The 17287-nt window shown below is 44.9% G+C and overlaps 1 protein-coding gene across 1 annotated transcript in view; it reads right to left on the reverse strand.

The window, feature by feature from the left end:
- Window positions 1–3137: 3137 nt before the first annotated feature.
- LOC147615205 (protein ACCUMULATION AND REPLICATION OF CHLOROPLASTS 6, chloroplastic-like) overlaps window positions 3138–17287 on the reverse strand; it is a 38103-nt gene continuing 23953 nt past the window's right edge. The window contains exons 4-6 of the mRNA XM_086779233.1: window positions 4429–5686; window positions 4212–4345; window positions 3138–3775 (exon numbers count right to left, since the gene is read on the reverse strand). Coding sequence (XP_086635359.1) covers window positions 3485–3775; window positions 4212–4345; window positions 4429–5686 — 1683 coding nt within the window. The 3' untranslated portion in view covers window positions 3138–3484. The remainder of the gene's footprint in view (window positions 3776–4211; window positions 4346–4428; window positions 5687–17287) is intronic.

Below are 17287 nucleotides of genomic sequence, written 5' to 3' on the forward strand. Positions count from 1 at the left end.
AGATGTGGCTCCAAATGAAGTACGTACAATGACCTCTACTATGCCAAGGTCCCCAACCCTACTATCATTTTCCACATGCCAATTCTCCTAGCTCATCATATTCCTCCTTGAGGAGGTGTGCCTAGGGTCCCCAACCCTACTATCACACATGCCAGTTCTTCTAGCTCATCATCCTCCTCCTTTGAGGAGATGTGCCTAAGGTCCCAACCCTACTATCACACATGCCAGTACTTCCAGCTCATCATCCTCCTTGAGGAGGTGTGCCTAAGAACCAATAGATAAAAGCAAAGAGATGCCCATCAAAAAATGTACATGGAAAGAGCAGTTGGTCTCTGTGATATCAATGAAGATTCCAAATTTCATTAGGTAATAGACCTTTACAGCATGGTCAAATATTTTCATTAGCCACAGAGTGGTGACTTTCAAAGACATGCTAGATACTAGGTTTTGGAAGCCCTTTGAGATCATGTGCTGATTTGGTCAATGGCTTTCTTGCAAGCCCTTTGTCATGTCTTTCTATGAGACCAACAGCATATTTATGAGACACTCAAGACTCAAGAAAACCCTTATAAGTGCATCTATATTCTTAGAGTACCCAATTGGGATATTATCTTCCACATGCACATAGATGCTTCAGCATTTGCAATTGGATGTTTACTTAGCACAACCCAGTAAGCATCACAAGAACTTATTTGTTAGCTTTGCTAGTTCGATTGAATGGCGCTAAGTAAAACTACACCACGACTAAAAGAGAAGGCTTAGTGATGGTTTAATTCAGTTGAAAAGTACTGTCATTATCTTTTGGCAAATAAATTTGTATTTTTCATAACATGAACAAGCCATCGCCATAGGTAGGATCACTTGATGGCTCTTGATTCTATTAGAGTTTGTTTTTACTACCGTCAATGTGCAAAAGGGCTCTCAATATGTGCATGCCAACCCCACTTATTTTATCACTAATACCTAATGGAGAATCTCTGGTGGGAGTTGATGATAAATTTCTAGATACTCCATTGTTTCAAGTTTTCTCAAGTCCTCAATGGGGAGAAAAGATTTCCCACTAGAGATTGAGCAAGACACCTTATGAAACTGTTAGTCCCCCTGTCAATTGATAGTCGGGTACTTATACAAGTAAGGTCAAGTTGATAATGTGTAAGAGAAGACAAATTTATCTCTATCCTTAACATGCCCGCTCCAGCGTGGCTGGAGGGTCCCCACTGCTAAGAAGGTTCTATTAGGAGGCTTGTGGTGGGCTACTTTATTTAGTGATATAGAATTTATCAAATGATGCAATAAATGCCATAGATTTGATATCACCCATGACAACGTAGGACAAAATACCCCTACATGTTATCATTTCTCTATAACCCTTCAAGAAGTAAGGCATTGACTTTGTCGGACCCATTAGTCGAGCTACCCAGAACACACACAAGCAAGAGATGTCATTCTAGTTATAGACTTTTGCACCAAATTAGCACAAGCTACAAGGAAGGTGGATGTTCTTGATCTGCAGCCAAGTTCTTTTGCACAAGAATATCATCACGTGATTCAGGTGTCCCCTCAAGGCTAGTGAGCAATAGGAGGAATCACTTCATAATTGAGGTTGTGATTTCTTACTTTAAGGAATTCTTGGTCACACTCAGGAAGTTGTCACCCCACTATTCCAAGCTAATGGTTAGGCAAATAGCAGTGCTCTGGCAGCATTAGATATGTCCTCTGTGAAAGAACAAGAGCACGTATCCTCTCTGAAAGAACATGCACATGCTCTTGTGTTACAGATGGAATTGGATAATATTAAATCAGAGAATGAATCTCTTTGTTTGCAGCTCAAGGAATACGAAGACAAGACTAAGGAGCTCAATAGTAGCTGGCAAAGCGAACGGACAGCCTCAAAAGCGTGGTCGGTGGTGGGATTAGTCCGCAAGAAGGTGGCTGCAACGACAAATTTAAGAGCTCTCTTGGAAAAAAGTTGATATGGAGACTGCTGCTTAATTGTTGCTTATTCTCATCATCAACTCTTCTTTTGAGTTCTTTGCCATCAACTCTTTTCATGGTTGATTGATTGTAAATTCCCCACCTGCCCACCAAAATTTGTATGTATGTATGTACGTACGTACGTATGTTATGTATGTATGCATGCATGCATGCATGCATGCCAATTGCCCACCAAAATTTGTATGTATGTATGTATGTATGATGTATGTACGTACCCACCCAAACACATTTAATTAGGGAATCCATTGTAAGAATATCTTATATTCAACAACCAATCAAGAGAATATCTGCAATCCTCACCAAAAGACTTGAAGCTAGCTGCAATTAGTGGTAGCAAACGTTCTGGGCATCCTTATGGGCCTATAAAAATGCCTACAAGATAGCATCTAACACCACACCATTCAACATGGCCTACAAACGCAATGTTGTTATTGCCATGGAATTATTAGTTCCAATTCTAAGAATCACGGTCAAGGAAGAAATTTCTATTAAAGCACGACTCTATGAGCTTGAGAAGCTTGAAGAAGCATGTCTCATGGCAAGTCTATGATGGCATGATCGCTAAAAAAATACAACGAAAGCAATGTTTTGATGTTTGGCTCACGAACAAAGAAATGAATGGAGGAGACATGGTCCTTTTGTATAGGACTAAAAGGCAAAAGCAAAAGCTTAAATACAAAGGATTGGGAAGTAAATCTAGCTATAATTTGGCTAGGTGCATGAACATAGATAGCGGATTAGAACAAAAACTAGCCAAAGCTACCCCAAAACTCTCGGGCCTTTGTATCAGCCTACTGACATGTATACAAAATGCATCGAGCTTTTAATCAACCAAGAACATGTCTTTTCCTTTGCCTCAAGGTTTACTGGATAACTCAAACTTTTCCAACAATATGTAGCATTGGCAAGATTGCAGGACTTCCAAAGTAGTTCAACTAACAGTTATTAGAGCTTCCCATCTATTCTCCATAGTCTCGATCATTGGTGGCTTTACACATGATCCACTGGATATTATTTTAAGTATTATTAGAGTTAACACATGTACTCAATTTCCCTCTCTTCTACCAAAACATAATGTGCAACTCCTCCTGGTTCTTTTAGTGATACTATATACTACTTAAAAGCCTTTTATGTATTCTTGATTGCTTCGAACTCTCAGTTGTTAGATTTAATGTCGAAAACTTGTTCTCCTACTGTAATGCAGTGAGCATCTCTTTACAATTTCCTTTTAACAAAAGGGTACTGAAATTACATGCCACGGGGGTAGATTCGAACCCATTACCTCCACTTTGGAGGCATGGACACTACATCTCTTTACAGTTAAGTTTATTAAGCTAATTGTAGGCCTTCGTATGCTAGAGTAAGACTAAAAGTTGAATGATTCAGCTTTCAATTGCAATTGCTCAATCGTAAGCTAAGTCGAGCTTGGAAAAGTCCAATAGAAGAAAAACAAAAAAAAACATCTTTTGAAAATGTACAATCATGTCCATCACGATCGCAGGACAGCTCCAGAGGTTATCTTCCAGCTGCCATTGATTGCTGAGAGTTCATATCTAGTGGTGTATGAGCTCTCATAGGAGTCTATAACTTCAAGGTTGTTCTCATCATACAAATTGGCCGCCTCCCGCAGAGTTGCTTCCACTATGGCCCTTCTCCCATCTGTGCTTATTGTTACGCTCTCTATGCTTAGATTGGTCAGTTTATACTCCCAATACCATCCATTTTTAGAGACATCTCTTGCACGCTCACTCCAGCTCTTCAGCATATGTCCATCCAGCACCTTCATGACAAAAGCAATGTGGCGTGTGTGTGTGTTTTTTGGGGGGGGGGAGAGAGAGAGAGAGAGAGAGAGAGAGAGAGAGAGAGAGAGAGATTTTTTTCATCTGCTGAACGAGAAATTCACCTACTAGAACAAAATAGTACAATGTGTAGACAGTCTGTGATAGGAGATTAGGTGTGTAGACAGTCTGTAATAGGAGATTATCACAGAGAGAGAGAGAGAGAGAGAATGATGACCCTTTTAATGTTATCGCCAAGCCAGCGAACAACATATGATCCACATGACAGCACACACACGCACACACGCACGCACACGCACACATGCACGCGCGCGCGCACATGGAACAACACCTGCAGAATGCACTTGTGAAACCCAAAGGCCCTCTGAAACACTGATCCTAAGCCTACATTTTTATCTTTAAACAAAGATAATTTACCTCGGAAAGCTTTTCAACAGTATGATCTTGACCAAGAGCCTGAGCCTTGGCAGCTTGCCATTTCTGAACAAGGTACTCTGCAAGACGCGCATTCATTTTAGGAGCATCCTCTTGTCCAGCATTTGAGATAGGCCCTGCAAAATAGTAAGGTAGTTGTTTCTAGGGCCAAGCTGGTATGAAAACAAGAATCCGCACACAAGCACGTCGGAAGTATTACCTGCCGTATCTGAGGCCTTTATTGACATTGAAGTGCCTTTCTGAGGCTTATGCAAGCCATTGCCTGCAGAAAAGACCTTCCAACCACCAACAGCCAGTGCCCCGATCAAAGCACCAGTGCAAGCAATCTGAATGAAAGAAACTCCTTGCTTCCTGTGGGTTTCCACGTTCTCCAAAACTTCGCTATTGTTCCAAGTCCCTCCAGAGATATCGCTGCCGTCAAGCAGAGAGCCAGTTGTGCTGTCTGCACTTACCAGAACGGATACATCTCGTTGAGAGCCATTATAGAGATGTTTCTTGTGCTGTTGAAACCCAGCATGAGTGATATCAGGGGTTTCATTTATGTTGTTTTGTCGCCTGCCCCCTGCTTTCCCCAATGGAAAAACCTTTTGCAAGGTTTCCTTCACGCTATCAAGAGCAGCACCTGCGCCGGCTCCAAGTTGCACAATAGCCGCTGCCGCTGCTAGTGGGGATTCCCCTTTCTCCAGCTTCTCCAAATAGCTCAGAACTCCCTGATCGTCATAATAATCCCGCAGCTTCACTTGCAGCTCATCTGTTTCCCGGAAGCTTGGAAAGACCACTTCCCTCAACCAACTTTCCAGCAACTTGCAGAGGCCAGGTAGGTAATCACCTTCCTCACTTCCATAAGAATTCGCGATAACAAAATCAGTTACTGCTGGGTCCCTATATGGGGAGTTTGGGTCATCCAAACCTAGCCATGCACGGCAGTCATCGAGCTCCCCTAACAAGAGTTGGCACATTGCCCTTTCAAATGCAAAGTCAAGTTGCCGGTCTGCCAACGGGCGGATGCCACCTGCAACCAACAGATCAGATGACGAAGCATTTGTCTGTTGAAGCTGAAGAAACAGTGTGTCTGCCTCCTGAATGAGGCGTGGCTTCTTTGCAACAAAACCCTCTGCCACATGCGCAAGCGCGACTGTGTAAACCTCTGAACTCTCTGCTGGAATGTTGCTCGGTGTCGCCGTAAACAAAGCCACTTGTTCAGCAGCTGTCATGCGAGCAAAGGCTTCTTTCATATACTCCTCCCTTGTGTATCCAGGAACACGTGCAAAAGCTCCACCTTCACCAACAGCCCACAAAATGCTTCGTATTCCTTGCAAGCCTTCCTCCCGCTTCCCACCATGCTCTTTGTCTAGTGGAAGAGCAAGAAGCTCTAGAATACAACGTGGGTTTATCTGCTGTAATGTCTCATCAATTTGTTCCTGCAAAGCAGGGGCTAGACTGCTGCCACCTTCTTCCTGAACTGACAGAGTTATATCAGGGCATCTCCAAAACAATTGAACTTCAATAGTTGAGAAAAAGAGTGCGCACACAGACTCCTACACACACAAACAAGAGTTGTCCATAGCGAGTGTTTTAATAACAGTTTTCTTTTATCTCAAAATGCAACATAGTAGGCTTGTTGGGAATCAATGCTCCACCCTTGTCATTGTGACTGTGCAGGTGACGGTTGCTCTATTTGTAAGGTCCCCTTTATGAGGAGTAGCCACTGTGTGTTGAGTATGCCGGAGCGCACAGTTTGGACACTTGATGTTGGTCATAGGTGGCCGGATGATTGTGAAACTGCTCATGTAGACTTGACACCATGCCAAGTAGGATGCATGCAAGTTGATAGACTCACACTCTAGGGTAAAAGGAGATCTTCCCACAACACCTTGTCCTCGGGTTGCAGGGAGAGTACATCTGCTTGCTTACTCTATTGAAAGTCATCCTAAATTGAGTATGCACTTTTTCATGAACTGCAAGACGTACCATCCACAACTTGTCCCATCTCCTTGTTGTGGTGTCTAACGAAAAATCGTTTCATTAAGTGTGTGTGTGTGTGTGTGTGTGTGTGTGTGTGTGTGTGTGTGAGAGAGAGAGAGAGAGAGAGAGAGAGAGCCTATGCTTTTGGGATGAAAGAATGATGTAATACTTGAGAATTAAAGTTTATCATATGGTGCTTAATTGATATACATTTTGTGTTGAGCCCAAGTATATAAATCTCCCACTAGATATGTCTATGTATACTATTGACCAATGATTATACTGCAAGAATAATCTATAATTAGCGAAGTTTTAAGGCTCTTGCTACAGCACAAGACTTTGAGTTAGTGGTTCAGCTAAAGCCAACCTTAAAGAAAGGGCAACGATATGCCCATAACTCACAGCTCAAATGCCCGATCTAAAGACCTGTAAAGGTGCAAATCAAGGCCAATGAGGTGATAGCTCAAGTGGTGGCGAAGGTGTTTGCCTAGGACCAAGAGGCCTACCCACCTAGGTGCTTCCGCGGCAGCATCCCCTATGGGCGGATAATTAAGCGCCTAGAGGCGGTGAAAAATCAGTAACTACGAAAGCATCTTGGGCCTAAGGCCAGTCGAAAAAAAAAAGGGATTAAAAAAAGGTGCAAATCAAGAGGCAAAAAAAAAAAATTGGAAAGAGATTGTAAGCCATTAGGAAAATAAATGCTTTGGCTTGCCATGAGATTTAGCATGAGTTTCAGAAGCACACAATTACTCTAGACAAAACCCCTCAATTAAAATTGTTTCTCTCACAAATCTCCTAATTGATAACATGTCTATACATGTTTATCTTGGATTGAGGTTTCAAGGATGGTGTCCTTGAGAATTATGCCTGGGCTTGTGTATGGATCATATGGGTGGTGCCCATATGCAATCCAATGACATGACGATGAGACTCATTGAGAGTGATGACTCTTTCAGTGTCTCGAGATTTATGGGCAGTGCTCGTATGGACTTAGGTCCGTATGAACATGAGCCATGCCCGTATGAAGTTTTGAGCTGTTGAAGCCGTTTTCAATATGTGTGGACACACGGACCATACAGACATGTGCGGACATGTGGACCATACAGACATGTGCGCAGGCTGTGTACAGACAACTCCATACCCTATGCACAACTGTTTGAGCTATTTTTGGGATCTGTAGGAGCTGAAATATGCTTAAAACAAGCTGGTCAACACAATCGAGGCTGGTCAAACTTGTTTCGGAGGAGGTCAAATCTAGTCAAAGTTGTCACGGCATCAAGCATGTCACGTGCACCTGCCCTAGGGTGCTACATGGACATTCTCCTTCATCTAGGATAGAGGATACCTTTTCTGATGGGCCAAGAGCATGTTGTAAGTCCTAGTCCAAAAGACCGGTCACCAGACACCATCTAGGTTCATTAGAAATTAGACCTATCATGCATGTCGTACAAGTCTTTTTTGTAACCCTCTTGGCAAGATGTAATGGTTGTACATGCTAGACCAGACACTTATTAGACTCGTGTCGGAATGCACAGCGGAAAAATAAGACAAGTGCTGTAGAGAACAAAACACAGAAGTGTAGAGAGAGAGAAGCTGTATAAACTCTGCTATATACACATGAAACCGATACAACCTGGAGTGCCGGACCAAGGGTGGTATTTATACCACTAAATACCACCCTCAAGTGCTGGTCGGCCAGCCTAAAAGCAGCCGACAGCCTACATATCACGTCCACGACTGAAGCAAGCCAGCCGGCCAGCAAAAGATCAGAAGGAGTCGGCCAACACAGGACAGCCCCACGACCAGGAAAAAATAGGGAGAAATATGGAAAAATGGAAAAAAATGAGAAAAGCTCTAGGCGGGCACACCCGTGACAATGGCCCTCACTGTACAAACAGGAGATGACTCCTTGTCACCAATTGGCCGACCATTTGGTCCATCTCCAGATTTTGTGTCTCGTTCACTTGAGGCCAGGCCGGTGTCTCATGTGAAGAGGCCAGTATTTTGCTGACATGGACGAGAGCCAGACTGGTGCCACCCGTGTATGACCTGGACTGTGTTCGACCCATGGGATTGTCACGCCATGGAAGAGCCAGTATTCGTGCCGTGTTTTGCCTATGGGACTGTCACACCATAGGGAAACTCGTGCCTGGAACTGTGTCTTACCTATGGGACTGTCACTCCATAGGAAGACCAGGTTTTTATGTTTTTTATGTCGTGCCAGTTTTGTGCCGACAGATATTTTGTACTTGTTCCATGAACGGGAGATATGTCCATGTTACTATTTGCACATGCACACATATTTTGCATGTTTGAAACTATTTTCGCATGACATGTATTTTTGTGTTTGCCTGTTTGACGTGTTACTTACTGAGCGGGGACGCCTGCCAATGAGTCGTGAAGTCGGCTCTGTATTCTGACGAGTTCTGGTGCATGTGAACAGGTGGTAAGTATGTCGCACATGTTGTTTTTAATATTTTATTCCTAACCTTTTGTTTTATAAGGTTAAGTGTTCACATTCACTTAAATGTGGGCACCACTTTGGGCACCCACTTAGGGGCCAAGGTGGGGAGCCCCACTTAAGTGAGTGTGGGGGTGGGCATGGTCACCTACCCACACTCCTCACCCACATGCAAGCGTAGAGAAACTCCACTCTAATTTTTATAAGAGGCTTCCCCCTTCAGCGTGGACATGATTCGCTTCCACCCTTTTACGTAACACCACCCGGCGGATCGCTTCTATCTGGCGTTTTGTTCACTAACCGGCGACCATCTCTCTCTCTTGCGCCTGTTTTTCCCAGGCGGCTGGCTGCAACTGCACTACAGGCTGCGCCTACACCATCTCCCCTCCTACAGGTGGGCTGCGCCTGTGTACAGCAGCCAGGCATCCTTTTTCTCACAGGCAGCTGTGTGCACCTCAGCCCCTTCAGCAGGCGGCTGTCACCTCCAAAAGGCTGCACTGCCTCCTCTCCTGCAGGCGGCTGCTTCATCTCCCTTACAGGCAACTACACCTATTCTGCAGGCGGCTGCTTCTACTCCCCACAGGCGGCTGCAGCCAAGTATCCCTTCTCCATATAAGGTGGCTGCACATGCTCTCCAGCAGGCTGCCCCTTCTCTCTAGCTAGCAGCTGTGTGTGTGCCCACTCCTTTCATAACAAGCAGCTGCCCCTTCTCTCTAGCAGCTGTGTGTGTGCCCACTCCTTTCATAACAAGCTGCTCCTCCACGCCATCTTCTTCCCACGCTGCAGTCGGGTATCTTCTCCCTTGCAAGTGGGTACTCCTCCTCTCACAGCAAGCGGCTGTGGACTTTTGCGGTGGTACTTGTCTTGATGGTTCTCCACGAGGTGACTGTGTCTTCAACAAGGTGTTATACCTTCTAAGGCTACCTCTCTGTTTTCTACTTTGAAAGAGGTGGCACATCTTCTCCACTGGCGTCTACAAGGGGACTTCGCATCTCCTGGGTGGCTTCATCATACCACGGGTATTGGATTTCTCTATCTGTCATCCACAACAAGTAAGTGAATTTTCATATTTAAATAAAGTATTTTTGTCATAAAATCTGATAAGGGATTCCCGACTCCCTATACGGCCAACACCCGTTCGATGCCGGGTAGTCCAAGCTATATTGGCGAACCTCGGTCCAAAGGTGCTGAGATCGGGAGAGCCAGGCGTTAGTACGAGAGGGCCTGTTTGTGCGTGGTCTCGGAGCACAAGTGAGGCGCTCTCCGCGGAGTCTGTTGGGGTAAAGGCATTATGCCCACCCTTATAGTGTGTACTAGCCCATAAGTTATAGTCAGGGTTAGTTCCGTACGTCGTGCGACTGAAATCGTACGTACCAGCTGTACGGTACGGTACCGTACGGATCCGTACGATACCGTACGATTTGTGTGTGTGTGTGTGTGTGTGTGTGTGTGTGTGTGTGTGTGTGTGTGTGTGGTGTTGTTGTTGTTGTTGTTGTTGTTGTTGTTGTTGTTGTTGTTGCGTGGAGCAATTTCAGTCCATTGCCCTTTGCAGCCTATAGGAAGGTGTTTGTCAGGAGCGTGTGCACTTGCCATTGCCATATTAGGCAAGCGATCATATTGCCTAATGAGGAGGAGGAGGCAATCTTCATGGAGCTCTATAGTGAGCTTCCATTGCCCCCTCATGATGATACCCCATTGCCTAGAGAGCCCTTGTTTGATGATGATGGCAACCTACTTAGCGAGAATGATCCCCAGAGTGTCTCGTCCACCTTCGAAGAGTCCTCTTCAGAGAACTCTCTTGATGGACACTCTAGTAGTGATCATGTTGATGATCATGCAGATGTTGGTGATGATGTAGACTTTTGATATGTTATAGCTCTCTAGGCATTGGGCATCTATCTCCTTCTAGCCCATCGATGATGTATTGTAGTATGTGGTATCATGTATGTACGCATGTTGGCGGTCGCCCATGCCATGAGTTTTTGGCCTATCCTTTTGTAGCAATTTTGTACTCTAATGGCATGATGACATTATGTTCATGGTTCTACTATTTTGTAACTTCTTGTCTACAATTTTTAAGCTTAGGAAGTATTTTTTTTAAAAAAACGTACTAATATCGTACCGTACCTCAAAAAATTTTAAGGTACCAATTAGTACCGTATTTTATCGTACCGTACTGTATCGTACCTTTCGTACTAAACATAGTACACTTAGTACTTTTAATGTACTAAGTGCACTATGTGTACTAGTGCAATATACATGTGTGATAGGGGAGTCACACACTCATTCCCATGAGTTGACTTATCCCCACATCTCTCTCTCTCTCCCTTGCTTCTCTGTGTGTATGTCTCCCACATGAAAACCTAACCCTAACTATCTCTCCCATTCAACTGGTATCAGAGCTTGTAGTACTTCCATAGTTGGGTGCTGATTGGGTACTACCATAGGTTGGTACCGTGCCGGTTGTGGCAAGGGCTTTGGGGAGATTGGGGGGTACTGTAGCTTGACGCACTAGCACTAGAAGTGGTGCCATAGCCCGAGCCAGAGGTACCAGTGCGGGTACCATAGCTGCCCATTTGGAGGAGGCATCAGCGAAAGGGAGATGGGTTATTCTCCCCCCAGTGCCTCGTGCGAAGGGCCTGGCCCAGATCATGCAGCAGCGCAAGGATGTGACTGCTATCAGCTGGCTTAAGCAGTGCTGCCCTGAGATCTCCCAGGCGCAGGTGGAGAAGAAGGGGAAGAGTCAACGTGTAGGGCAGGGGTGTCAGCGCTGGGCAGCACACGTCCATACCCGTAGCGCGAAGGGGAGGCAGGCGAGCGAGGAATTCAACGCGTAGCTGGAGGAGTCGGGAGAGGCTCCGTTCCATCGGCGCCTTTGGTGCTGCGTTCAATCGCAACTCGCCTCACCAACTGGCGTCCTCGCGTAGAGATCGAAGTGCGGGCGCCTCTGCAGTCGACAGCTCTGCCCGTTGTTTTTCGTGCGCCTACCTCCAATCGCCTGCATCTTAGGCGCCTACAGCAGCAGCTGCCCAGCAGCAGCCACGCTGCCCAACCAGACAGCGCAAAGGGCTGCCCAGCCATCCGTACATCTGCAGCTACAGCAGCAGCATCACGACCCCCTTCTTTCCTGCAATCAGAAATCGCCTGAGGAATCCTTCACCAGAACAACAGCAGCATCATCAACCCCTTTTCCTGCAACAAAAAGAAAAATCATAAATTACAAGGTATTTGCCTCAAAATTTTTTTGGGATTTGCAATTGAGCAGGTACAATCATTAATTGAGCAGGTACAGGTGCCGAATTGCTCAATTTTTGAGCAAAATTGGCAAAATTGGGTGACATTGGTCACAATCAGGATCAATTTGCAGGAAATTGGATGTCGAAATTTGGGGCTTTTGATGTAATTGTGCAATTAAGCATTCATACATGCAGTATGATGTGAGAAATCCCACATTCGGGCAAAATTGCAACAAATTGCAGTGCAAATCAAGGGGCTTTTGTGCCGATTGGATTGATTTGCAGGCACTCGCATTTGATGCTTTGGGCAATGTGTTGATGCCTGTCAAGCACTCAATGTGCCTGTAAATCAAGGGGCTTTCATGTATTGGATGTATATGTGGCCAGGGGGAAGCATCGCGAAGACTCTGGATGCCTTCATGTGCGTCAATGTACCATGTATGATCAGCAATTGATCTTAAATCAAGGGGCTTTTCAAGATCGTATGCTTGTTGAGCTTGGCAAAGCAGCAGGAAGGACATTTACGCCTTGAATCCTCAGAAATCAGCTTGCAGTCAAGGGGCTTTTGTGCACAATTTCTGTTCGGGACTGTTGTATGCAGTTTTCGGGACTGTGAAAGCCTGATTTTCACTCATTTGGACAGCCAGGAGAGCATTTATTGCTACTGTACCTGTTGGTACAGATTTGGTACAGCTTTGTACAAGTTTTGGCATGGCTGCACATTGATTTGAGTGAGCAAAAATCTCAATTTCAGTTGCTGTACTTGCCGGTACAGATTTGGTACATCATTGGTGAGCACTTAGTACTGCTGTACAGTACTTTGGAAGGGCAACAGAGCACATTTAAGGTGCTGTCCTAAATCTGCAACAACCAGATTTTGGTGATTTCATCACATACAGTGGGAGAAAAGTTGCATTCTTGCTTCCGCAGTGGGAGATAAAGCTTGGAAGAACAACTGTGAGCACTTTGTGTGCTTTTTGGTGCAGTGTTTGCACATTTTGCAGGGAGTCAGGCATTGACAGGTTGCATATTGCTATGGCAACCACAGGTGAGAGCTCTTCATTGCTTCACATCAAGAAGCTTGAAGGCTCACATAACTATGATATTTGGCAAACCCAGTGCTATAATGTGTTGCTCCAGAAGAAGCACCACAAGCCTATCAAAGAAAGGGGTGTAAAGCCCGCTTCTCTTACTGCTGAAGAGTGGGAAGATATGGATGAGCTGGCAAGATCTACTATCATGTTGTCTGTGTCAGACTCTTTACTTTTCAGCATTCGTGAAGAGAAGACAGCTTGGGGAATGTGGCAGAGATTGCAGGACTTGTATGCCCAGCAAAGTGCCTCAAGCAAAGTGTATTGGTTGAAGAAACTCATAGGTCTTCAGATGAAGGAAGGGGCGTCTATGGCAACCCATCTAAATGAGTTTAATGGTATTGTCAGCCAAGTTATCAATCAAAAGTTGGCAATGGACGATGAGTTCAAAGCCACTTTTCTCTTATGCACTTTGCCAGAGAGTTGGGACACATTCAGGACAGCCACTAGCAATTCGAATGCTATGCTGTCATATGCAGATGTTGAGGGTGCTCTTCTTCAAGAGGAGATGAACAGGAAAAACAACTCTGTTGGAAAGTCCAATGCAATGAATGCACGTGGGAGATCCCAGCAAAGGGGTAAAAGCCAAGAACGGGTAAGGAGCAAGTCCCGCTCCAAAAAGGACTTGGAATGCCATTATTGTGGCAAGAAGGGACACATCAAAAAGCAATGCTACAAATGGAAAAATGATCAAAAGGAAAAGGGAAAAGGCAAAGACAAAGACAAAGATGAAGCCAAAGATGTAAAGCAAAAGGGAAAAAGTGGAGTCAAGATTGAAGAAATCAATGTGTCACATGCAGGTGACAGTGAGGATGAGGTCCTATTCACGTCTTCACTTGATGCCCATTCACTTCTTACAGGAGATGGTCATGGTATGCACTCATGGATCATTGATTCAGGTGCCTCCTTTCATGTCACAGGTTGCAGAGACTTGTTTGTCAGGTATACTGCTGGCAATGAAGGAGTAGTTTATTTGGGTGATAACCATGCATGCAAGATTCTTGGCAGAGGCGATGTGAGGCTTGTGTTTTCAGATGGCTCACAGCTTATGCTCCATGATGTCAGGCATGTGCTTGAGATCAAGAAGAACCTGCTTTCTACTGGACAGCTTGATGATGCTGATTATGTTACCACATTTGGTCGTGGAAAGTGGAAGATTAGTAAGGGCTCACTGGTTGTTGCCAGAGGCTCTAAGGTGGACACTCTTTACTTCATGCATGCAGGTGTTTGTCACCATGCTAATGTAAATGCAACCGAGCTGCCGGAAATCTCTATGTGGCATAGCCGGTTGGGACACATGAGTGTCAAAGGAATGGAGCAATTGTCTCGTTTGGGTTACTTGCCTTCTCTAAAGTTTTCAAGTTTTCAGTTTTGTGAGCATTGTATATATGGCAGGCAACTCCAGTGCCCCCACAAGAAAGCTCTTGGACAGAAAGATGCTCAGTTAGAGCTTGTGCATACAGATGTATGTGAGATGCCTCAGCTTTCTTTGGGAGGGGCAAAATACTGTGTGTCTTTTATTGATGATGCCACACGCAAGGTGTGGGTCTATCCTCTTCGTTTGAAGAGTGATACATTCTCAGTGTTTGAGAAGTTTGTTGCTCTTGTTGAGAATCAAACTTGCAAAACACTGAAGGCTTTGCGTCCGACAATGGTGGAGAGTATATGTCCAAACAGTTTCAGGACTTTTGTGATGCTAAAGGCATCAAGAGGGAGCTCTCTACTCCTTATGATCCTCCACAAAACGGGACAGCAGAGAGGATGAGCAGGACCATTCAAGAGAAGGTCCGTTCTATGTTGTCACATGCTGCATTACCTCATGGTTTTTGGGCTGAAGCTGTTATGACAGCCGTTCATCTTATAAACACGTCACCTAACACGAGGCTTGGTGGGAAAGTGCCAGAGGAAGTATGGACAGGGAAGCCTCCGTCCTACAAGCACTTGAGAGTGTTTGGTTGCGTTGCGTACGTGCACATACGCAGGGAAATGCGCACCAAACTTGATCCTAAGTCTCACAAATGCATATTCCTAGGATATGGTGACAGAGGTGAAATGGGGTATAGACTTTGGGATCCCGTGAATAGAAAGATTATACGCAGCAATGATGTCATTTTTTATGAAACATGCATGTATAAGGAACCTGCAAGGCAACAGGAGCCTGGCAGAGTCATCTTTGATGATGATGGACATCATGGACAACAACCAAGGGCTGTAAATCAGCCATTACAGCAGCAAAACCAGCCCTTAAATGGTGCTGAAAATGGTCCAAATGGACAGCCAGAGATGGCAGAAGATATCCCTATGGATATCCCACAGTTAGAGAAAATACCGGGCATGATATTTCAGCCTTATGGCATGGAACAGGAGCCACCAATGGGTGATATGCAGGCTGGACAGCAACCTGCAAATGATGGTCATTGGGTACGGAGGTCCACAAGACCCTCCAGAGCCCCTGACAGGTTTGTTCCAGGGGTTGACTACTTGATGCTCACTGACTGTGGGGAGCCCTCATGTTATAAGGAGGCTTTACAGAGGGCAGACAAGGCTCTTTGGGAGCGTGCCATGAAGTCAGAGATGGCCTGATGCAAAGCCAAGATACAAAGCCAGGTTAGTGGCTAAGGGCTTCAAGCAGGAATATGGTGTGGACTTTGATGAGATCTTCTCTCCAGTGGTCAAAATGACCACACTTAGAGCTGTGTTAGCTTTGGTTGCACATGATGATCTGGACTTGATTCAGATGGATGTGAAGACTGCTTTTCTTCACGGTGATCTCCATGAGGAGATATATATGCAACAGCCAGAGGGTTATGCAGTAAATGGAAAGGAGAAGCTTGTATGCAAGCTGAAAAAGAGTCTTTATGGGCTCAAACACGCACCAAGGGAATGGTATCATAAATTTGATACATTCATGAAATCCCAGGATTTCAGGAGAAGTGACATAGATCACTGCTTATACACCAAGAAAGCTTTGGATGGCAGTCTATTGATCCTCATCTTGTATGTTGATGATATGTTGATTGCCGGGAAATCTCGTAAAGAGATGGATGCCTTGAAGAAGAGACTGCATCAAACCTTTGATATGAAGGATTTGGGTGATGCAAATCACATTTTGGGTATGCGGATACTTCGGGACAGAAATCAGCATGTGTTGTATTTGTCTCAGAAGGAATACATTGGCAAAGTTTTGCAGAGGTTCAATATGGACGGGGGGAAGAAGACTAGTACTCCTTTGCCTCCATATGTGAAACTCAGTGCTATGGACAGCCCACAGTCAGATAGTGGCAGGGCTAATATGGCCAAGATTCCGTATGCTTCAGCTTGTGGCAGTCTTATGTATGCCATGGTTGCTACTAGGCCGGACATTGCATTTGCAGTGGGAGTGGTTAGTAGATATATGGCCAACCCTGGCAAGAAGCATTGGGAAGCAGTGAAAGGTGTCATGAGATACCTGAAGGGCACACAGGATATGTGCATTTGCTTTGGCAAACAGGATGCATTAGTGCATGGTTACACGGATTCGGATTATGCCGGTCATCCAGATAACCGGAAGTCTACTACCGGTTATGTGTTTACATTCACAGGAGGTGCTGTGTCATGGATATCCAGGATGCAGAAGTGCACTGCCTTATCTACTACAGAGGCCGAGTATATTGCAGCCACAGAGGCTTGCAAGGAGGCATTATGGCTATCTCGGTTAGTGGTTGATTTGGGTTATACAGGGGATATTCCATTGTTGCATTGTGATAGTCACAGTGCCATCCAGTTGGCAAAGAACCCTGTCTTTCATGCAAAGACGAAGCATGTGGATGTGAAGTATCACTTCATCAGAGAGGTGATAGAGAACAAGCAAATTCAGCTTGTTAAGATTCATACGGATGACAACCCGGCTGATCTGTTGACAAAGAGTTTGCCTCCGGAGCGGTTTGCTCATTGCAGACACTTGATGGGCATTGAATGAGGCCAGTTTCAGCCTTGATATGGCCTTGTATATTATCATGTACATGCTGATTTTTCTTTTCCTTCATTTAAGGGCACTTTGCCTTTAAGTGGGAGGTTGTTGGGGTAAAGGCATTATGCCCACCCTTATAGTGTGTACTAGCCCATAAGTTATAGTACATAGTACACTTAGTACTTTTAATGTACTAAGTGCACTATGTGTACTAGTGCAATATACATGTGTGATAGGGGAGTCACACACTCATTCCCATGAGTTGACTTATCCCCACATCTCTCTCTCTCTCTCCCTTGCTTCTCTGTGTGTATGTCTCCCACATGAAAACCTAACCCTAATTATCTCTCTCATTC

Source organism: Cibotium barometz, chromosome 40, assembly GCF_041138505.1.
Source record: "Cibotium barometz isolate CiBa-2024 chromosome 40, ASM4113850v1, whole genome shotgun sequence".
NCBI lineage: Eukaryota > Viridiplantae > Streptophyta > Polypodiopsida > Cyatheales > Cibotiaceae > Cibotium > Cibotium barometz.